General features: G+C 38.6%; 1 protein-coding gene across 1 annotated transcript; it reads left to right on the plus strand.

Annotated features, from left to right (window-relative positions):
* Window positions 1-305: 305 nt before the first annotated feature.
* On the plus strand, window positions 306-23,090 carry LOC148362548 (pyruvate kinase PKM-like). Its single transcript, XM_088339292.1, has 11 exons — window positions 306-416; window positions 5,530-5,702; window positions 5,785-5,876; window positions 11,556-11,687; window positions 11,769-11,955; window positions 12,913-13,183; window positions 14,671-14,821; window positions 14,889-15,041; window positions 17,583-17,749; window positions 20,144-20,325; window positions 22,627-23,090. Exons 1-11 carry the CDS (start codon window positions 370-372, stop codon window positions 22,731-22,733), a joined length of 1,662 nt encoding a protein of 553 aa, XP_088195418.1. The 5' UTR covers window positions 306-369; the 3' UTR covers window positions 22,734-23,090.
* Window positions 23,091-24,484: the final 1,394 nt, after the last annotated feature.

Here is a 24,484-nt window from a genome sequence, read left to right on the forward strand (position 1 = left end):
AAAGATAGATACTGAACATAATTGGAGTCTTCATAAACGACAATAATTTCAAAACTGGATAATTTTGTAACATAATTTAATTGAGTTTTTTGTAGCTGAATTAAAAAATGTATGCACACACACACACAAAAAAAAAGTTAAAACACAAATACCAAAAAGCCAACTTTCAGAACTATTAATTTTTGGGGATGAAGTCTTCATAAATCTGTCTGTAGCTCGTATCTAAAGTACAGACAGTACTGTATCTATTCTGAGCGGCGTAGTGATATATTCACCAACCAGACCAACGACGACCTCGGAGCGCACTGCATTCTTCCGGTGGCAGAAAAGTAGTTCCGATCAGCCAGGGGCCATAAAACGCAGCCCCCGATGGGGGCCCAGTGGCGCTCTGGTTCCCTGCAAAGTTCATCCCGAAGGTGAGTGCACATATAAGTGTGACAAACATTTTGAGAATAACTTATGAATAAAAACAAATTCCTAACCCCCTCCTTTCAAATTTAGTATTATAGTTAACTCTCTATTTCCTCTTCTTGTTTTACAGTGAAAGACTTTTAACTTGCGAATAACTGAAAACGTGACAGTGTCACTATTTTTTTTCTTAAAAAACGTTTTTTGCATGCTACTTTGTTTATATTTGAAATTGACATTCATTTTAACGTTCAGTTTTTGATTAGCCTCTCCTCTAGAGTTTTTTTTAATTGTCTGTACTTTACTTACACTACGTAATTATAATTATACTATTAAATAAAATGGCGACCAGGCACCCCTCATTCAAATATTATATTATTTTATTCATACAGCATCGAAGTGTACTGAGCCAACAATAATTAAATAACCTAAATAAATAACGTAATTGTCACAGCTCCATTTTCTGTAGTTTTGGGGGTTTGTGTACTTATTTTATTTATCAACATATTAATTATATGTCATGTACAAAAATAATTATCATAAGTATCGTATTTAGTAAAGAGGGGGATAATATATGGTATAACTGCTTTAGTTCTGAATGTTTCAAAACCACTTTGACAAAATATTCTCTTAATAAATTAATAATAAACAAAATATAACATCTAAATGTCTGCATACGGATGTATTCATTTTTGAGTTTGTGAAAATTGCATATATACAGGTTTAACACGAGAATTTAAATTAGATTTAAAGCTATAATTATAGTGGCTTCAAAGTTTTAACTACAAACTTACATGCAGCCCGTGAGACGACACCCAGAGAAGCACAAGAGAAAAATCAGCTGCAGTTTGAAATATGTCCACTTGATGTTGACAAGTGGCCACTCGCAAAGGAACTGGAACTATATCACTTTTCATCTCTTTGTTTTTATCTCTCTTTTTCTCGTGCACTTTTTCTCTATATTTTTTTACTCGCTCTTTTTCTTTATTTATGTCTCTTTCTCTATATCTTTTTCTTGTCTTCTTTCTTTTTCTCTCTTTATCTCTATACTTCTGTCTCTCCTTTTCACCTTTTTCTTTGTTTCTTTTTTATGTCTTTCTTTTTCTGTATCACTGTCTCTCTCTGTATCTGTCTTTTTCTCACTCTCTCTTTTTCTCTCTCTCTGTCTTTTTCTCTCTCTGTAGTTCTCTCTGTTGCTCTCTTCATTTGCCTCATGCGGAGTTTTTTGAGTTTCTCCCGGCCCTCGTGTAGGTTTTAGATCAGGGGATGGTGTAATAATAGTCTGCAGATTGCAATAGTCTGTGCAGCCCTTTGAGACTTCTTGTGATTAAGGGCGTCACAAATATACCTGACTTGACCCAGTACAACGACACTTATCTAAATTTATATATAATCCCCATTTGCGTGTGTGTGTGTATACAATACTCTATCTATATAAATCCAGATTTGCGTGTATGTGTTCGTATGTGGCTTATAAGCTCCGAAACGGCTGAATAGATTTTTGCGAAAATGTACACAGTGGTACTTTGGGCCTCTGGAAGTGCTTTTAGCTAGGTTTGAGGTCAAGGAACCCCCAATAAATACTAACAAAATTGATAAACATCTGCTTTCATGTACAAAGGGGCTCTGGAGCTACATGCGGCCATGTGGCTCTTTGGCACTCCCTAGTGGCTCACTGGCACTTTTTCAACAAACCACGACCTCACCCAAATAGAATGCAAGGCAATGCAGGACCATTATGCTTGTGTAAAATAAGTACAGAGTTCTTAACTTACGAGTATTCTAAAAAAATGCATGTCTATATGACAGTTTGTTTATTTTTGCTTATAAATTAAATCAATATTGTTTCTTTTTTGAATTATGCTTTTTTACCACTCAGAGGAGTTGAATAATACCCACCGTGCCATTCAATGATTTCAATACAAAGGCAGTCCTCATTCATATAACGGTTTTCAAGTCAATGAAGACATCCCAAAGCGCTTTAAAACGTGCTTCACCCATTCACACACACTCACACACCGATAGCAGCGTTAGCCATACAAGGCGAATACCTGCTGATCGGGGGCATTTGGGATTCAGAGTCTTGCCCAAGGACACGTCGACATATAACACGAAGGAGCCAGGAATCAAACTTGCGACCGCTTGATCCCAAGATGAGCACTTTAACTCCTGCGGCTTCTAAACTTTAACCACAGTATAACTAAACCAGAATTACAGTTAAAGCTTCACAGTTGGAATTGAAATTTTAGATTAAAGCTTTAAAGGTACAGTGTGTATTATTTAGCGCCTCCTATTGGTAAACATTTCATTTGATTTTTTTAATCAATTTTGGGTTGCACTACACAATAAAGTGACATCTAGTGGTCAAATAAAAGCTGAAACAATTTAGTATTATTTTTCGTAAGGGACATTTTGTGGGAAAGAACACTTTCACTATAAAATGACAATCTATAGTTTTTTTAATGTTCTTCTTGAGATTAATTTTTGTTTATCAGCTTTAAATGATAAAATACAAATCAGTATCATTTGAAATGACCCACAAGAATACCTCGTCAAGCTTTCATTTTGACTTCATATTTGATGACAAATGACCAACAACTCTAACTTTAGCCTCAGACTTTTACGCAGTGACTTTTTCGAATGTGCTGCGAAAAAAAGGAAAACACAGTCATTGCTTGCACACAAATACTCCCTGGTGGTTATTTTGGGCCAGTGCTAGGCCAGAAAGGGGGGGGGGGGGGGGGGGTGATGTCCCTGCTAGCACGTTGGGTGTTTTTAAGCAAGGATTCAAAGACACTGGGTTTTGTGTGTCTAGCATAGGGCATTAGTGGGCAATTCTCGGTTATCAAAGACACGACCGCCTTTGAAAGCCTCTCGCTTCAACCTTGTGTCAGGAGTGACTTGCTCCTCTGCTTCAGCTCCAAATCAACTCCCAGTGGAATGTGCAAAGTGCAAGAGAGCCAGGCAAGCACCAGGCTGTCCTTGTTGCTTTATGCACACCACTGTTGGATCAGCTCGCTTGGAATAATACCACCTCGGCAATCTGCATGCATTCTTCTTTTTTATGATTATTATTTTTTACGATAACACGGGTGTGAATGCACACCTTCTGAAACATTCTTGCACATTTGGTAATTCAAATTTTTAATACCATCACAGTAAGGAAGAGACTATTAAACAGACATTGATGTATTGGACCACTAGGCGTTGCTGTGTTGTGTCGTGCATAGTGTCAAACTCATGGCCCACGGGCCCAATGTAGCCTGCCACATCTTTCTATGTAGCCACAAGACAATGCTGAGTGAAGCACAAGAGAAATATAAGCTGCATCGCATCAAACATGACAAAAATGACTTGCAATTTTAAATATGTCCACCCGTCGTCCCAGAAGCCAGGTGCTACTCACAAAGCTCCCACTGTAGCTGTTTTTTCTGAATACCGTTATTCAACCAGAGATCATAGAAGAAACCCCTCCCTGTGTCATTTTACCTAAAATAAAAGGGCTGTGCAAAACAGTCAAAACAAGGAACAACTTCATTCTCAAATATGCTCTATGAACAACATACAGCACAGATTATATTTCTTTCTCTTCTCCGCGTGTAAACATCCAAGAGATAAGGTATAATAAATATAACAAATGTTTTATAGCAGCAAGAACAACAAGCAAGCTTTCCTTTGTCTTTTGCTTTTTTTTAAATCAAGTCTTATAAAAATATATTGGTATGTCAGAAGGCATAGAGGTGGGAGGGGGTAGGGCAGGAAGTGATTTCAGAGTCCTGAGAGCCGGATGGAAAAAGCTGTCCGTTAGCCTGCTGGTTCTTTTTCTGAGAGACTGCAGCAGGTTGAAAAGGCTGTGACATGGGTAGGTGGGTGGGGTCAACTGCAATCCTGGTGGCTTTGGTGAGGCGGGAGTTGTAGATGTCCAGGAGGGCGTGGGGTGGACACTAATATTTTGATGAGGCGTACGACTTTGTCTTGTCTCAGGATTTATTATTTCTGGCAGGGCAGCATTTGAACCGACCGCATTCGTGTCATAATCCCACCTCTATAGGCCTTACTTTAATACTGACAGGTATGAGGTGCCTGTAAGGTACATTCACGTGACCGTGCTCAATACACAATACATATAATATAGTGACAGACACCAATGACCTTGGTATAATAGTCAAAATAACAAAAGGGCATGCTATGCAATCTCCTTTGCAGGTATCCAATATTAAAAACAATAAATTTATCAGGTATCCTCCGGGATTCAGTTACACCGATCCTCCGTGGTTAATAATTACTCACTTACCATCGATACCTTTAATACTGCATCTCTCTTGCAAAATCCGACTTGTAGCATGACATGTCAAAAGTCTCCGGATTGAATTGAATTCGTCCTTATTGTCATTGATAACATTTACGAAAGACCAGTTACGAGAGAGGTAAGATAAAAGACCTTTCGGATAAATGGGCAAAAATATTTACAACATAGTGCTTAGAGAAATGAAATGATCTGCATTTCTATAGCACTTTTCAAGTCAATGACTTCCCAAAGCGCTTTACAATGTGCTTCACATTTCCCAATAGCGGCCGAGATCTGTGCAGCCATGTAAGGCGCTAACCTGCTTATTGGGGGTATTGGGGGTTCAGTGTCTTACCCAAGGACACTTCGGCATGTAACACGGACAAGCCGGGATTTGAACTGTGATCCCTTAATCCTAAAACGATCGCTCTACCTCCTGAGCTACTGCCGCCCCAAGACTGGCCTTAGTTGTAATAAAAGTGCAAAGAAAAACGGTAAAATAACATTTAGCAGCAACAGAAAATGTCCTCATAAATCGCAAGACATGCATTTATTTGCGCGCTAGCTTAGGGTGGTGAGGCATTGGGGAAAAACTGTCTCTGAGCCTGTTACTCCTTGTTGTACGGGATTTGTAGCACCCTCAAGATGGCAACAGGTCAAAGAAGTGGTGGCCGCATATGAAGAGTACTTCAGACTGGGCAAAGAGGAGCCAATCATTTTCTGGGCTGTGTTGATTACTCTGTTTTTCCTATCCGCCAACGTGCTCCCAGAACACCACACGAACTTGAACTTAAAAGGCCGACATCAAGCGCTTTGCCGACCTGTTCCCGCAGGCATCACCCGGAAGGCACGTGTCCAATCATGCAGAAATCCAAGGAATCCTCCATCATGCACACCCAGCAGCTGCATGCTGCCATGGCCGACACCTTCATCGAGCACATGTGCCTACTGGACATCGATTCTGAGCCGGCCGTGTCCCGCAACACCGGCATTATCTGCACCATCGGTCGGAAACGCAGACACGGAAAAATATCCGACTCGATGTCTTGAACATTTACGATACATCTCCTCATTTCTTTCTCCTGCAGGGCCGGCCTCTCGCTCCGTGGCCATGGCCAAGGAGATGATCATGGCCGGGATGAACATTGCAAGAATGAACTTCTCTCATGGCACACATGAAGTGAGTGAACCGGGATTTGGACCGGGCGGCTCTAGTCTATTTTCTGCGCTTTTTTTGACAATAAGAAATAAATGTAAAATATATTATTATATTATATATATACCACAGCCATATCCCCCTAGTGGGAGGTGGCTAGAGTCATTTCTGACTCTTTTTGGGAGATTGATTCAGAGGAGGGGATTCCCAGCCCCATCGCTCAACCCAACTGAGGTGTTGGGAGTCATTAGGTGACCAAACCCCCCAATTCCAACCCCTAATGCTGAACGCCAAGCAGGGAGGCAACGGGTACCAATGTTTAAGTCTTAGGTATGACTTGGCCGAGGCTTGAACCACAACCTCCCAGTCTCGGGGCGGGCGCCATACCCCCAAGGCCAGCGAGCTGGTAAAATGTAAAATAAACACAGCAAAATAAGCTGTCCTTTACAGATAGTGTACACAATGTTGAATCAGCTGCAGTATTATTCTTCAATAAAGTACGGTCAGTGACATATATTTTAAGCCACGTACCCCCCAGTCCAGGGGTCGCCAACCTGGTGCCTGCAGACCAGTTCTGAAAAAAGCAACCAGTGCTGGGTCATTGTGATTTTTTTTTAGTGGTTGGAGTCTGTTTAACCCTACTTCCATTAAATAACCTGGTAACAAAACGGTAACATCATAGCAATAACAAGATAAGTTGTTATTTCAGAAATGTATATAAAACTAGTAGCCCCTTGCACCGATTGGTAAAAAGTTGCTCTTAAAAAGGTCATAGACTGCTGCCCTAGTCAGTGTTCGGAACGTTTGGCGATGTACACGAGGAAATCAAGGAATTTGGCTGGTAATCTAAAAGAGAAAATAAGAATATACTTTACACTTTAAATTATTTTACGATAAAAAATATGTTTTAGTTAAAATCCTTTCGATAAAATCTCCTGATTTTCCTCATACTTAAGTATATTTGTCTTGGTAAAGTTATAATAGGAAAAGTAACAATTAAAGGAACAGTGCGTATTTTTTGACCTCTAGATGTTTCTTTACTATGTGTTGCAACTGGAATCAAGTGCTAAAAAAGCAAAAGGGTATATACGAACTATTACAACTCAAAGTGAGCAAACTGCATTTTTTTTTTTTTTTTGCCTAGCCTTTCACACGGTTTTTATTTTTTTAGGGTACCTTTACCAGTTAGATGATGGCCTATCGTAACATGACCTACAAATATTAAAACAATGGATGTTTATCTGATGTTTCATGTATTTTTGATTACTATTCAAGCACCATTTTTAATGGATTAATGTATTTTTTACCACTACGAGGTGCTGAATAATGCACACTGTTCCTTTAAATGAAAAAAATGCCAATTGCACTGTTTTTTTGGTGTAAGGAGGATAGCAAGTGCTGCCATTTGCATTGATGTCACTTTTTAAAATACTGTATATCAGGCATCTTGAACCAAAAGAGCCATAAGAGCAAAGACATTTTGATTTTCTCTTGTTGAGAGCCACACCATATATTTTAAGACGGAATTCAACAAAACTGCAAAACCCACTCTACAGACAAAAGCAAATTGTTTTATTTCACTTTATTATGTTTAATGATTTGACAAAACCTACAGAAAATAATGGCGGAGCCTGTGTCCCATAAACATACCACTTAAAATCCATCTCCCTCCCGAAGTTACTTAAGAGTTTCAGGGTCATTTTGACTTTTGGCTAATTTTTGTCCTAAATAATGGTACAGAAGTTTTTTTGTAAAAACGTCACAAAATAATGCAAACAAGGATACCAACGTATTTACGTACCTCCAGTGCAGAAGGCGCTAGGCGATTAGTAGAATGTGCGTCCTGTACTGTGTATAGCTCCGCCCATTCCTACCGCTCACCCAATCAAATTGCTGTAGGTGCCTTTGCAAGAGGTTGAAAATGTTCTGTGGCTTTTTATCAGAAGGTGTCTCAACAATGAACATTGATTGTTTGAAGAGCTTCCATATAAAGGATTATTTAGTAATTTACAACCCAAATGGGGTCTGTTGGCGTGTAGTTAAAATTGTGTCCTGTATGAGGAAAATAAAGTACTGAACTGAACCCATTAAAATGCCGGTAGTGCTTTGGTTCTGCATGCGCGACAATTGGCTTGAAATATATAAAAATACTAAATATCAGAACTTTGCTATTTTATCTCCGAGCCATATGTACTTAAAAAAAGAGCCTGATGTATATGATAATATGTGCATGCAGGGGTACTTGCACCCTCTTTTAAGAACCAAGTCTTAAAGTGAGGGAGCGGGATCGACTTTGCCCTTTTGCATTTGGCAGAAGTCCTTACGGTCATGCCTGTAACGGGATCTAGTAGCGTGTACTCTATATGTGTCTCAGCTAGCGATTTGGCAGCGTGTAGGCCAAAAGGAGTACATATCCTATTGACCTTACACCTTTCGCAAAAGGTCGCCGTTCTTTCACTTTCCCCTTTCCTTTCACTGCCACCTGAAACTTCAGTTTTTTGCGACCTTTACTCGTTCAAGTACCCTGGGTGAAACACATATATGTAAATGCTTTAAACTAAGTACTGCCTAAACAGTGCTTCACTGATAACCTTTGATCCTGTGCACAATTAATGAATAATTCTATACTGTATGTTACATTGATAATCTTTTTTAAAATAACATTTTAGTGTTTTATTTCACAGCATGTAAACTTTTTCTCAAGTATATAAAACATGAAATATATGATTATATATTTTTTTAGTAAAATACAGTATTCACAACTTAAGGCACATATATAATTATTACATTTTCTCCAAAACGTGTGGCCCGCTGTATCAAATTGTGCATCCTGTGTGTGTGTATTGTTGATGTGAAGTGGAGGGCACCATCAGTTAAAGGTGTTTTTGGTGTGTAGCAAAGGACACCATGATTAAAGGGTGAAGTGTTCGGAGACGTGTGATCTGTGATCTCTGGCTAGAGAGTGAACAAAGATGAACAAATGTTTATTTGTATAGTCCTTATTTACAAGGAGTCCCAAAGAGCTGCACAGACCACACTATACTATTATGATACCATCCCCTGATCTAAAACCTACATGAGGGCAAGGAAAAACTCAAAAACCTCAGCATGAGAAAAATAAAGAAGCTCTGTCTAAATCTGTTAAAATAGAATTGTAAATAGTAACATTTTGCATTTTATCAAATATAGCACCAAAGGGTTAATATTTTTAATTTGTATTCTATTGCTTTGCATTTTCAGGGATTTTGTGTATGTCTTTAAACCCATTCAGTGTGTAAATTTATTTGCACGCGGACTGAATATTAACCTTTATTTGTTAATATTCATATTTTACTCATTGATCTATTTTTTTACTCACTTATTTTTTCAAGGGTTTTATTTTGCTAGATAAACCAGTACGAATGTATAATAAAAATGACAAAATAATAATTCATATAAAAAAACAATTACATTGTAAATTTTTGGATTTCAGTGATCCCTCACTCCAACGCATTTTACTTTTCACGGTTTTGTTATTTCACGGATTTGCATCTTGCATCGTGTTCTGCATTCTGATTTGGTAAACCGTCCCGAAGATAGTAGTTATTGGTAAAATATATACATCTTTAAAGTCCTAATATTTGTTGAACGAATGCTTGTAAAAAGGTTTTGTTCTTTGATTTTAGTGTATATTATTATATTTCAGGTTATACTGCCCATCACAGGTTCATTTTGGATCCTTACCCCCGCTATAAAGGAGGTATCACAGTATTCTCATTGTCTCGCAAACGAAGTGAAAACAAAATAATATTTCAAATAGGCAAAATGATATGCAAAAGGGGGTGCAAGTTAAAAGAAAAGCCTCCCAGCACCCTCACACTTGAGAGTTGCTGTAAGGTGACTTTCAGTGATTGGATGTCTCCGTACGGTTGTAATATGAAGGAGAGAAAATATCTAGGTTAGGATTTATGTAGAAAAGACTATTAGGCAATCACTTTTCTGTTAGTTTACAGTTTAGCGGTGGAAAGAGGAAAGCAGGTGCAGGAATTGTCTCGGGAAGGACAAAATGTAATTGACCTCTGCTCGCTCATTTGTCAGTGCAGCTATTAATAGTTCGAGACTCTGAGAGTTTATATGGAGGCATGCAGGGAGTGGAGACGCACTGGAAACAACCTTGACATGATTTGTTTTTTTCCAGTGTTCAATTCAGGACTACTTTACAAATACTGTCCCTTGAGAATGGAACATTTGCGTATACTCGTACGCACGACCACATTCAAGAGAGATCAATAGGTTATTCAAACTTATTCTTGCAACTTCGGATATCATGCCAGCCGATTTGTCTGATTGTGGCTGCATGTAAACAAACTTTGAGGAAATATTTTTCAAGGACCTCAAGCAGTTGTTTCGAATCACGTCACTAGCTAAATTTGACGTTGCAGTTGTCATGCAGGATTTTCAACTCATCGCTGCTTGTAATAAGAAAGCACTGTATACTCGCTGGGTGTCGAGATTCTGATGTTCTACGTAGTTTTGGGCAGCTGTTTCTTTCATTCTTAAAAAAATGTCATTCAAAAAGTGTGAATCGGGTCCTTTAACAAAATAAAAATATGGAAAATGCGCAATCTTAGCCTTTTATACAGTATGTGTAGCTAATTTTAAAATATGTTTAAATAAAAAAACTACTAATAGCATACAAATGAAAACATTTAAATCATAATAAAAGCAAGACCATAATAACTATAAAACCATAATAATACTAATAACATATATCAGAAAAGGCAAATATATAGCATTTAAATGTAACATTGATGAAAAAGATTTTAAAAAGTCTTCAAGTTTATGTTTTTAAGTGGTTCAGCTGGGAAAAAAATAAAAACCTGTTGAACGCAATTGGTTATTTGACCTGAATAATTATGAAATGTTTTTTCTTAATCAAGCTTTGCTTTATTTTTATATTATTAAAACATGTATACATAAAAATGAAGAATAAAATAAAAAAATAATAATATCAATATGAGTACTTAAAATGATCAAAAAAATATCTTCCAAGAAAACAAAATTTTTTTTTACGATGTGCTACCGTTTTAAGATTTATTTTTTTAGTAAAATATAAAAACATTTTTAAAATCAGCAGAAATATGTGTAATATTTTTACGTTATTTATTTACAGTTTACATCTCAGTTTTACATCTCTTGGTAATGCAAACAGTGGAAACATTAGTTGGCCTGGAGAGAGATGGACGCCACCAAGCTGTACTTGCCCAAGACGCAACACCGGAAATAGAGCCCCTACAACACTGGTGGTTAAGGGATACAGCCTCCCCACCACTATTGCATAAGCAGATGAATAATAGAAAAGAGAAAGAAATTGTCATCTGGTGCCACCCACTTATATGGATAAATATTACAGGCTAATCAATGGAGGAGAAAAAAGATAGTAAACAATGGCATCCCCCTTTTTTTACACCAGACAAGGTCTCATGGCACACCAGGTGAAAAACGCTGATCTACACCCATCAATCTCTTTAAAGTTGAGGGATACTTTTTTTTGTTACTGAATAGTACAGATGGCTGTAAGTTTCATGTACATTTCTTAAATAACTTACATTTTCATCATTAGGTTATTACCAGGTTGTGATTATAAGAAGGTCTGCAGGTTACTCAAGTAATCTAAAGGGGCTATCCTGATCTAAAGCTTAAACATGATTTCTTTTAAACCAGTACCATGCTGAGACCATCAAGAATGTCCGTGAAGCGACAGAGAGCTTTGGAACAGGTACGGTCAACTACAGGCCAGTGGCCATCGCTTTGGACACCAAGGGACCAGAAATCAGAACCGGGCTCATCAAGGGTGTAAGTTCTCCTTGCTGAGGAATCAACACAACTGAGAAGAAGAGCACAGGTCATTAAGGTTCTCCTGTTTTGGTTGCTCAGAGCGGCACGGCTGAGGTGGAACTGAAGAAGGGTGAAAACATCAAGTTGACCCTGGACGACAGCTACAAGGACAGATGTGACGAGAAGACGCTTTGGCTTGACTACAAAAACATCACCAGGGTGGTTCAAAGCGGAAGCCACATCTACATTGATGACGGCCTCATTTCCCTCAAGGTCAAGGACATTGGTGAGTAGGTCATATATGTGCATTTTTCATTTCTGCTACTATCTTGTTTAGATTTTATTAATTCATAAACTGTTATCTCTAGACTATACTGTAATTCACACTTTGCTTGGTTGGCTAAAAACTAGTGTTTTTATCTCGTTGCCCAAAAAGTTGTCATCTACAGCAAAAACCACCAGATATACCTACGTATAAGCCTACATCACATACAAGCATACCCCTAAAATTGCTTTTAAAACAGAGACATACTAAAACAAATAAGTACCAAAAATACTATTAAAACGTGCGCCTAAATAATGATAATTGTTTAAATGTGTAGATAAGAAAGTTGAATATACCAGTTATATAGAATATAACAACTTTAAACCAATTATTGTACCTTCAAGCATCACCTTGATGGCAGACACTCGTAAACTATATTCTGAAGTCAATTCCTTCTTCACTCTAACAATTTTCCTCTCCTTATGTCCAACTTTCTAGGGACTCATTATTATCTGCAAAAAGGCAATAAACCAAAGTCTGACTCCACACACAGACACACACATACTTCTCCTGGTGGTTCTCACCTTTGGGATTTGGGACAATCAAATGAGATGAGGTCCCTCTCAAGAAGATTGGGCCAGGGGTCAGCAGACAGAAGCAAATAGAACCAAGTTGTGTTTTATAACCATGCTCAAGCAGATGAAACATGTTTAACAAACCTGTCTCAAAGGGCGAAACTCACCTAAAGTTGCATGCAAGGTCTATCCACTTTTCTTTAAGCTTCAGTTAAACAACCCTGATTATCCTCCTTCCCAGAAGGTGCATCCATGTCAAACTATTACAGTAAAGGCACATACTGAGAGATGGGGCCTCACAATTTTACCCTGCATTTTTAATGAGCTGTGTGCTGAAAGTGTCTGGCCTGACTGTAATATGCTTCATGGCCAAACTAATCTTGTAACATCTTTGTCCTCAAAGGTCACGATTACCTGGTGTGCGAGATTGAAAACGGCGGCATGCTGGGCAGCAAGAAAGGTGTCAACCTTCCCGGAGCTGCCGTGGACCTTCCCGCCCTGTCTGAAAAAGACCTGGAGGACCTGAAGTTCGGCGTGGAGCAGGGTGTTGACATGGTCTTCGCCTCCTTCATCCGCAAAGCTTCCGACGTCCACGCCGTCAGGAAAGCTCTTGGTGAGAAGGGCAAGGACATCAAGATCATCAGCAAGCTGGAGAACCACGAGGGAGTGCGCAGGTAAACTAATGGTTTTGAAGCGTGAGTGGTAGGGCTGCAACGGTTAGTCGATATTGTCGACAAGAATCGATAATGGTGATAATCAACAATGAATTCCATTGGTAACCACACGTTTTTCCAACAGAGTGAAGCTTTATACATGTTTAAAATCTCTGCTAAGAAACATTTATGTCTCTAGCAGTAATATAAACATACATATATGGCAGCGTAGACAGCAAGTATGTGGACCACAACTTCTGATACAGCAAATTAAAAGACTATTTGCAAAAGTTTGCAGACCTTGTGTATCATGGCAGTACCTCGGTGATGCACTAACATTTAAATAGAATGCAATTCGGTCAGCTGAAGGAAACAAATTAGTCTGACTCGCCTTTGTGAGATTCAAGTAACATTCAAGACAATTCAAATTATTTTAATCACAAGAAAAGTCTCAAAAACCTGTACAAGATACAGTTGAGTGTTATCTGCATAACAATGAAAATAATATTATACTTGCAAATAATATCACCTGGCAGAAGCATGTAAATACTGAAAAGGAGAGGACCAAGTACTAAGCCCTGCAAAACGCCACCGGGAACACTAAAAGGCTCAGAGGTCATATCACTGTATCTAACACAATGCGTCCCATCCGAGAGGTAGGATCTAAACCATGAGGGGACAGTTCCTGAGAGACCAATCCAATATTTCAGCCCAAGATATCGTGGTCTTCAGTGTCAAAGACAGCGTTCAGATCAAGCGGCAACAACAGCGTTGGACCATAACTATTGTTTCATTTTTTCAGGGTTGAGAAGGAAGAACTTAAGTGACATCCTTATTTTATCTCAGTGAGGAGGGCTCCAGATTTTCACATCTTAACATAGCAGTTTCCTTGATGACATGAATTGTACATTTTGTACGCGTTTATTTTGTTATAAAAGAGCTTGGGCATTATGCAAGACTCCCTTTCAAACGTATTTAAAATTAAATGTTGGAAGAACAACGTTTAAATCGACGAACATAAAACCAATTGATTTCAAATAATTGAGAATCGTCAAGTTATTTATATACAGACTTTGCAGTAAACCCCTGAATGTACTTCACAAAATGCACTTACTGTTTATTTTATTAACTGTTCTACTGAACCTGTTGTTGGTTTACAGGGATACAAAATGTTTACTTGATTTTCATGTACTATTTATTTGCCTGTCCCTAAAAAATGGACGGAGCTTTATTTCTGGATCTATGTACCTACTGACCGAGCACTCTGGCCATTCTTAATTGGTATATGCAATAAAACATGTACTTTTCACTGCACCAATTTTTGGAGTGTTAATTATAATTTGCCACATAATTAAATCAACTTTGTGCTAAATTTAGGAAAATAAATTAATGAATGGCCGATTTTTTGACTAATCGTTTCAACAGTCAGTGTCTAGTCGACTATTAAAATAGTTGTTAGTTTCATCTTTAGTTGGTATTTGTGGATTTTGTAACGTTCCTCATCGCAGATTCGACGAGATCCTGGAGGCCAGTGACGGCATCATGGTGGCTCGCGGAGACCTGGGTATCGAGATCCCCACTGAAAAGGTGTTCATCGCCCAGAAGATGATGACCGGCAGGTGCAACAGGTTGGGCAAGCCCATCGTGTGCGCCACACAGGTCAGTTGTGTCATAAAATACAGCGCCCTCCACAGTCTGGGTGATGATATTGAATGGGGTCCTTCAGATGTTGGAGAGCATGACCAAGAAGCCTCGTCCGACCCGCGCCGAGGCCAGTGATGTTGCCAACGCCGTGTTGGACGGAAACGACTGCATCATGCTGAGCGGGGAGACCGCCAAGGGGGATTACCCGTTGGAGGCTGTGCGCACACAGCATCAGGTGAGTAGATGGGTGCAGGGTCACCAGTTATGATTGATGATACAAGAAAAAAACAGTGACATGTGGTGAGGTTTGTGTCTGGTGAGGCAGTCAAACTTACAAAAAGATTAATGAGCAAGGAAGCAATGTTTTATTGTAGCATGGAAAAAAAGGATTTTATTGTCTTACCTTATCTCATAAATGAAGTATTCTGTTTCGTTTGAATCAAAGCGTCATTAGAACTAAAAGTGAAATGACTGGATTGCTTTCCTAGCTCTTAGCTTGCTAAAACTATCACCAATTTCATTGTTTGTGGCTGAGGTGTGCATCAAATCCTAATCCTTGGTCTCACCATTGCCCTCTGCCATGAGGCAATAGGACTGCATGCCTAACTCTGCATCTGCAATCGCTCAACAGAGTAATACGTTACATACTCATTTTATTCATAGCCTTAATACAATGTGAAAATTCATCGATTTCGAAAAAAACAAATCCTGATTTTTTTAAAGTTAAATGAAAAACAGTGAACCATTTGATATAGTTTTAATCCTATACAGTATGTCACAAAAGTGAGTACACAATGCTTTGACTCAATGAAAAGAAGTCTGTAAAGAAAGGCCGTGGCTTACTGAAAAGCTATCTTCTGGTCTGATGAGACACAGATGAATGTCTTTGGCTCAGATGCTGTGACTCATGAGTGGCAGCAACCAGGTGAGGAGTTCAAATATGTTTGTGCCGTGCCTAACATCATACATGGTGTTTAAAATGTCATGGTTTGGGGCTGTATGAGTGCAACTAGATTTGTGAAATTGCATTTCATTGAGGAAAACATAAACTCAAGCATGTACTGTGAAATACTGGAGGAAGGAATGCTCCCTTCCCTCCAGAAACTGAGTCACAGGGCAATATTCCAGCCTGAAAATAACCCTAAATACACTTATGAGATGACCAAGACTTTTCTAAAGGGGCTAATGGTAAAGGGGATGGACTAGCCAAGCATGTCTCCAAATCTAAACTAATTAGAACATCTTGGGGGTATCCTCAAGCGGAAGGTCGAGAAGCGCAAAATCTTAAATATCCACCAGCTCTGTCATGTTGTCATAGAGGAGTGGAAGAGCATACCAGTGGCAATGCGTCAGGCTCTGGTGAAATCCATGGCCAGGAGGATTAAAGTGGTTCTGCAAAATTATATTCGCCACACAAAATATTGAACTTCAGGAACTTTAACATTAGAGTGTACTCACCCTTGTTACTAGGGTTTCAGCTACTAATGAGGGGAAAAATAAATTTACACTGCTATATAAACTTTACAAAGAAAATTTCATTGTGTCAAAGCAATATTTCTTCAGTGTTTTTCTATTAAACATTATAATTAAATCTCTGAGGAGATGTACCGACTTTTGTGACATACTGTATTTCCATGATGACAAGTGAGACACAGCTTTGCTTGCTTACCATGACGGCACATCACTGGAAAAACCCAGCAATTCATGAAAAAACAAGGTGACACTGGGAACAAGAGAGGCACCGAAACAACAGCAAATTTCCAAGAGTAGGACTTCATTTACAATTACTGTATATCTATTCTCATAATGTTTTTAAGTTTTTCATTTGGCGGGCTTTAAGTGACCCAAGGGCAGTGATTTGCCCACCTCTGGAAGATCCAACATTTTTAAATCAGAATCCTAGCTACTTAAACTTGAATTAGGTAGGAATTTCCTTGGACATACAGTAAATGTGACTGGGTGTTATAATGATAAGATCATTCTTCCCCTTTTTTAATCAAACCAACTTGTACTAACAGTCAATACAAGGATGTGTGTGTTGTGTTCGATTCATTGAAAGCAGGGGTGATTTTAGGATCAGATCCTTGGGAGTGCTAACCATTCCACAGTGTCTGGCCTGTTAAAACGTTTTTTCTGTTTTTAAATTTTCTTAAATTGATTTAGTATAATTTAACACCGTGAACATCACATTACATTTTGTTTGGTTTGTGCCATGTCCAATTTTTACTCACTTATTTCTGATAGATTACACATACAGAAGAAAAAAAACATGGAACTTATTAGATAATGATGCATTCTATTGAACACTTTATAATTCTATATAAATGCAGATCATTTCATTTCATTCCACCCTAAATTTTACAGATTCATTGTAATACACCTGAGCTTCCACAAACCCTGCCGCAATGCCGCAATTGACACAAGCCACGCAAAAGAGGAGCGGGATGGGGGGGCGAGACCGGTGATTTGAATCAAACGGACTGAACCATTTTAAGAGGGCGGAGTTTGCGTTGTCCGGTTTTGTTCTGTTTGACTTTTTTATTATTATCTTGCATTTTTCATCATATTTACGCCTATACCGTCCAGTATTAAGGGAAATTGTTTTTAAAATGCTGTCTTTTTTGGGGGTGTTGGGGTTTTAATTTGGAGGTGCTTGAGTACCTCCTTGTGACGCCCATGGTTGAAAGTTAGGCAAACGAGAAAAAAAAATCACCAAGGTAGTCTACCTGAAACCCCTTTTATTTTTTCCTTGATGATGTATTTCTAACATCTACAGATCGCCCGCGAAGCCGAGGCGGCCATGTTCCACAGGCAGATGTTTGAGGAGCTGCGTCGCACCTCGCACCTGACCCGAGACCCAACGGAGACCGTCGCCATCGGGACAGTTGAGGCGTCCTTCAAGTGCTGCGCTAGCGCCATCATCGTGCTCACCAAAACCGGCAGGTCAGAGAATCCTCCCCCTCCTTCCCCTTCCCTGCCTTTACTACCTCCTGGCTGGAGCGGGGCAGGCCACTTGCGACCTTTTGGGAGCTGAACCTTGACATTTTACACGATAATTTTAACTCCTGGTTCATTTCTCTCACGAGAAAGTCCATCCACAAACTAAACATGTGATACACGCAGCTTGCTTTTTTTTTTTAAGTATAAAAATGCAGATCAGCAATTTTTACCTGCCTGGCAGTTGCTATGGATCACTTCTCTAACCCTCATAACCAGTGTTGGGCATGTTACTTTAGGAAAAGTAATTAGTTGTAGTTATTCACTAATTCTTTTAAAAAGATAACTGAGTTCATAACTAAATTATGCTATAAAAAAAGTAACTGATTAGTAGGAAAGTAACTATTTCCAAAGCTGTTGTGTGTCAAAGAATTTGACATTTTCCAAACAGGATTCGAGTCAATTGAGTTGTAGAACCTTGTAATATTTATTGCACCTCATCAGCGACAGATTTATTCTCCGATCGAAGTGCAACAACTGTAAACAATAAAAATATATATTGGAATTACAATTAGCAGTGAACAGTATAAAGTGGGTTTGACAAATTGAATCTAACTCTCACATCCTAAGACAGCTGGTCAAGTAGACATAGCCTACTTTACTATAAGTATTTTGTTCTCAACAAAAGCCAATCGTAAAAAAATATAGAGTGAGCTTCACTCAATACTATAGTCTATAGAGTCTATAGAATAAATCACAATCTTTTGACTATGGGTCTCAAACAGGCGGCCCGCATCAGGCCCGGTAAGAGATTAAATCCAATGCTCAGAGAAGCGCAAGAGAAAAACGAGCTGGGTTGAAATATGTCCGGTTGATTTTGCCAAAGCCATGCGCCCCTCACAAAGATGTACTCGTATTCCGTTCTCTCTCTTTTTTCTTCCCTTTTTTTCTCTCACTCTGTGTCTCTTTATCTTTCACTCTCTGTGTCTTTTTACAATCTTTTTGCTCTCTCTTCCTTTGTTCCATTCCTCTATATTTTCTCTCTTCCTCCCCTTCTCCCTTTCTCTCCTCTCTTTCTTTTTCTCTTTGGATTTCTTTCTTTCTCTCTCTGTATTTCCCCCTCTCTCACTCTTGGTCTTTTCATCTTTTGTTTCTTATGTTCTTTCTCTCCCTTTCTCTCTCTTTCTCTCTCCCTCTCTTTCTCTTTTTTCTTTCTCTCTTTTTCTTTCCCTGTAATCTACTAGTCCGGCCCCCGAGAGAATGTTTGTTCTATCGTGTGGCCCCCGAGATAAAAAGACTTGGACACCCTTGCTCTAGGCAGACAACTGCTTAAGTAGACATATGCTACTGTACTTTAAGTATTTTAACGCACCAAAAGTGAACAGTTCAACAATATAAAGTTGGTTTAACACTGCAGTGTAAAATAAATAAATCAAAATCCTACAACCTGAGACAACTGGTCAAGTAGAAATAGGCAACTACTATTGAAATATTTTGTTCACAACAAAAGTCAACAGGAAAACAATTTAAAGTGATTTTCCATTCCCTCTCTCTTCCTGTCTCACTCCCTCTTCTCTCTCCCTGCGTCTCTATCCTCCCCCTCTCTCTATCCCTCTCTCACTCATTGACTCGTTAAGACTTGTAGTTTCTTCAATTTATTCTAAGTACCGTACTGCTTTTGACAGTCAGTAACCGCGAATAAAATGATGAGTAACATTACCCCGTTATTAAAACAAAAAAAAACAATGTTGCGTAACGGCATTATCCCCCACACTGTTCATAACACATAAAATATTGTATTGTTTACTTTCAGCCTTGCAACTTTAAGATTGCATTCAGCCCCACTGCTTTCATCAATTTGTTTCCAGATGACAGCATGACCCCTGAAGCCCCCAATTTGTCCTGTCCACTGAACAAATGCTCACTGACAAATAGCACCATAGAGAAAATCATTTTATCACTCGTCAATCAGACAATCAAACTTAAAGTTGACAGTAGTAAATTCAAATTTGCTATTTGGAAACAAATAATTTCAAACTTTTCAGTGGAGTTTTTTTAAATCCAGTTTTATGATTGAATTATTCTTTGATGAATGTTCAAATATATAAAGAATTCTTAATGTGCCTTCAATTTTTATTACTACACTTGGTCATAGATATGTTATTGAGATGAATTGAGTCAAAGGTTGCCTATTAAAGGATGCAAATTCAACTCTCGCAGTAAATAAAATGAAATAAGGTTGAATTCTTACACCACCAATATCCTTTCAGTGAGTCCATTTATTACTTGACATATCCATGAATAACAATCGTCAAATTTCCATATAGAATACATCCGATCAACTTTTCTTTCATAACTACGTTTCAAAATGAAAACTTTTGGGGATTTGTGCTTCCTCAGGTCAGCTCACATGCTGTCTAGGTACAGGCCCCGTGCCCCCATCGTGGCGGTGACCCGCTGCCCCCAGGCGGCCCGCCAGGCTCACCTCTACCGCGGTATCTACCCCGTGCTCTACACCAAACCCGCCAACGATGTCTGGGCTGAGGACGTTGACCAGCGCGTCAACTTTGCCCTGGAAGTTGGTAAGTCAGTGAAGAAAATAAGTATTTAAACACCCTGCTGTTTTGCTATATCTCCCACTTAGAAATCATGGTGGGGTCTGAAATTTTCATCGTAGGTGCATGTCCACTGTGAGAGAGATAAACTAAAAAGAAAAATCCAGAAATCACAATGCATGATTTTTTAACAATTTATTTGTGTGATACGGCTGCAAATAAGTATTTGAACACCTGTATATTATCTAGAATTTTGACCCTGAAAGACCTGTTAGTCGGCCCATTAGAATTCCACCTGCACAAGGCCCGTCTTAAGTTTGCACATGACCATTTGGATGATACAGAGAAGTCATGGGAAAAGGTTTTGTGGTCAGATGAGACCAAAATATAACTTTTTGGTCATAATTCCACTAAGCGTGTTTGGAGGAAGAAGAATGAAGAGTACAATCCAAAAAACACCACCCTTACTGTGAAGCAAAGGGGTGGTAGCATCATGCTTTGGGAGTGTTATTCTGCACATGGGACAGGACGAGTCCACTGCATTAAAGAGAGGATGACCGGGGCCGTGTAATGTGAGATTTTGGGAACCAACCTCCTTCTCTCAGTCAGAGCATTGAAGATGGGTCATGGCTGGGTCTTCCAACACGACAACGACCCGAAGCACACAGCCAGGAAAACCAAGGAGTGGCTCTGTAAGAAGCATATCAAGGTCCTAGCATGGCCCAGCCAGTCTCCAGACCTGAACACAATCGAAAATCTTTGGAGGGAGCTCAAACTCTGTGTTTCTCAGCGACAGCCCAGAAACCTGACTGACCTAGAGAAGACCTGTGTGAAGGAGTGGGCCAAGATCCTTCTTTTTCTCTTTTATGGATTTCTTTTTCTTTTTTTCTTAACATATTTTTCAGAATAGTTCTAGTCAGAACAATATTTTTTTCCGTTTTTCAATTGTCTTCAAATAGCCAACCTAAATGCATTTAGATGCATCATTTTGGCACCACGAAGCATATCTCTTCAATTGATCCCATCATGCATATCTGAATAAGTTAATTAATTAATTAATTTTTAATGTTTCGATTAACTATGTTAACTTAAATATAACACAAATATTCTGTGACAAAAAACACTTAAAATGATTAAAATAATACTTTAAGTCCTCGGCAGGTGTAACAAAAACAATGAACACATTTCTTTTCTTGTAACATGAGAAAAAAAACTAAAATCCGAAAAATTCCTAAACATATATTCTTTTATGCTGTGAAATCTTCATCAAACAAAGCAAATGTCCCTGAAATAGTTTATGAGCACTTTAGTATAGAAAAAGGAAAAGAAATAGTAGTCTGCTGCCACCTACTAAATTTGGATGAATGTTACCGTTACACATCAAATCACTGGAAGAAAGCAAAAAAACTGAACAATGCAAAAGCAATGGCTGCTTTTTTGCAAAGATAAAATTAGGCAAATTCCTGTACAAAACTAGACAAACTAATTTGCCCTGGCACACAGGTTGAAAAACAAATACACACGCTGCCCTACTTAGGAGCGAGATTGTTCGTAAATTGAATTTGTTCGTAAAATGCTTCAGTGCTATATTTTGTATCTCATCTCATTAGCTGCACCGCTTATCCTCAGTAGGGTCGCGGGATATATTTTGTATGTTTAAGGTTTATATAAGTATGTTTAAGGTTTGTCTAAGTAGCCGGTATTGTTTTGTACTAAACAAATTAACATTTCATAAAATAATATGCTCTATAAGGATAAATACACATAAGTTTAACTTACCTTTGGAAGATTAGCTTCAATAGTTAGGCAACACCGTGGGAGAAAGTGGGCGAAAAAAAGCGATCCAACCATTTTCGCAACCGCTCGAAGTTTTCCTATTCCACTTTCCATTCAAAAGAAATGGCTCGCCTCTTTACACTATACAACGACCATATTGAGTGGATGCACGAGATATCAAACTATAAAAATGTCAAACTTATTCGCGCCCAGGAGATACAGTACAGTATGTTTACACACAATCTAGGAAAAGGAAGCTAATTTTTTCTTTGGGGTGGATGCTGGGTGACCTCTCACAGCGTCACAAGCTGGTAGCAGCGGAAAGAAGCACTACAGTAATGTCCTGTCGAAAAATGGTACACACTACAAAAATCTAACTAACACCAAAGTCCAAGTATTTTTTGATATCCCGAAAAAATTGCTCGTATCTACCGTTATTCGTAAGTCAAACGGTAGAAAGTAGGCGAGCGTCTGTATTCGCAATCTGAGCTTGTTTACACCTCTTTCTTAAAATGCTTTGTTAGTAAAGTTTACTTCTCTTTACCTGTTCAGGCAAACACAAGAAGTTCTTCAAAAGCGGGGACGTGGCCCTCGTCGTGACCGGCTGGCGTCCAGGACCCGGTTACACAAACACCATGAGGGTGGTCCTTGTGCCTTAAGATCCTCCCAACAACATTAATAACCGCCACCTTCCCCATTGTTTCCTCATCCCCAACATTCAGAAAGACTTATTCATTGAGTTCCCGACTCCTGCCAGTCATCCCGTAAAAACGATTTGTCTAAATTGTGCTGCCAGTGTCTTTTATTCAACACCACATTGTCATGTTTAGGTTTACCATAAACTATTCAATCACACTGAACAAATCTGGCAGAGGTTTTATTTATGGTCTTTCATTTGTCCAACAGTTGCAATAAAACTCAGAGGATTTCAGTGATTGTTCATTCTTTAACAGATAATAACATAAAATAATGACCAAATATTATAATGGAACCCATTAAAAGAACTCTTGAAAGAGCTTTCCAGTGCAATGTTTTGTTTTTTTCCTTACTTGATTTCCATGTTATGAAATATAAAAACAGCCTTAGATACAGTTGTATGATTCCAGGACTTTTAGAAATATGAATTTTTATACCAGGGGTCACCAACCTTTTCGGTGTGGAGCGCCACTTTTTAATGTCCTTGTAAATCAGAGTGCCACATCAAGATTAATGACTCGCACAACATTTTTTTTATATCCAGCAGAGCTGTCATTTTACACCAGTCCGAATATACAACATGGATATACATTGAAATTGTTTAACTGACCAGTTTATCTTCCACTATTTTTGTTCATCAACAAACTAAAAAATGACTATGAGCAACATGTTGAAAGGCCTGTAGACATCTACGACTTCGACTATTCTTCATCAACAATGAACTACAATTAAAATCAAGTGATATGGACAGCTACCATACCATTCAACAATAAAATCTTATTTGAGAAACTTTCAAAAATTGAAACACACACACACACACCTTTAATATATTCGCCATCAGTAAATGGTTTTCCGTGCTTTGCCATGCAGTGAGCAATGTGCTAGCTTGCTTCAGGGTCTGTGTTTGTTTGCTGTACCTGGACACATCACGTTTTAATGTCTCCGCCTTTCCAGACTCGTCCTTGAATTCATGTTCATGTTTTGTCACGTCATGAGCTTAACACTTGACGTGCGAGGTACAACGCTCTCGAGGCATAATGCACAAACAGCACGGTCAATTTCTGCACAAAGCCTCAGTCGTCTGTCCACGCTGGCTGAAAAGAACGAGATTTTTTCGCTGGAGGAGTTGAAAATATCTGAATTTCACCTACAAATGCGCATGAAAAAAAAATCATTATTATTTTGCCGTGCGCTCGCATGCCACTGGTTAACCCCTTACGTGCCACTGCTGGCACATGTGCCATAGGTTGCCGAGACCTGCTATATACTATATATACTGCAAGACTTTCATGCATTGGCAGAAACGTTCCCATTTTAAGAGGTATTAAAATCATCAAAATGTACTAAATTATTGTAATTGTTATATTGTTAGTCATTGAAGTCTGTTTTTCTTCTTTTTTAAGAAAAAAAAACAAGCAAGACAAAAACACTGCAGAATAGAAAAAAGATCACTTTGAATCAATAGACTTTAGTACAATTATTTAAAAATCTAGTGACAAAAAATGTCATCAGCAATAATTGTTTAGATACAAATAGATACATTTACGATATCATAGTAAAAGCTCTGGTAAAAATAGTGTTGATTGGATCTTAATACTACGGTTTTAAGTGCCAAGTAATGGGCACATTTGTTTTTGTTATCGTACATTTTAATAAAACATACATTTCAATCCAAGGCAAATATACAACCCAATGTTATTTAAAAAAAAAATCA

The sequence above is a fragment of the Urocampus carinirostris genome, chromosome 7 (assembly GCF_059441175.1).
Source record: "Urocampus carinirostris isolate Australia breed hairy pipefish chromosome 7, RoL_Ucar_1.0, whole genome shotgun sequence".
Taxonomy (NCBI): domain Eukaryota; kingdom Metazoa; phylum Chordata; class Actinopteri; order Syngnathiformes; family Syngnathidae; genus Urocampus; species Urocampus carinirostris.

Excerpts from the sequence above, each read along its gene's own strand:
- LOC148362548 (XM_088339292.1), top strand. The coding sequence starts at position 370 with ATGGGGGCCCAGTGGCGCTCTGGTTCCCTGCAAAGTTCATCCCGAAG. Across the intron at positions 15,042-17,582 it reads CTGTGCGCACACAGCATCAG|ATCGCCCGCGAAGCCGAGGC; the intron begins GTGAGTAGATGG and ends TAACATCTACAG. Across the intron at positions 17,750-20,143 it reads GTGCTCACCAAAACCGGCAG|GTCAGCTCACATGCTGTCTA; the intron begins GTCAGAGAATCC and ends GTGCTTCCTCAG.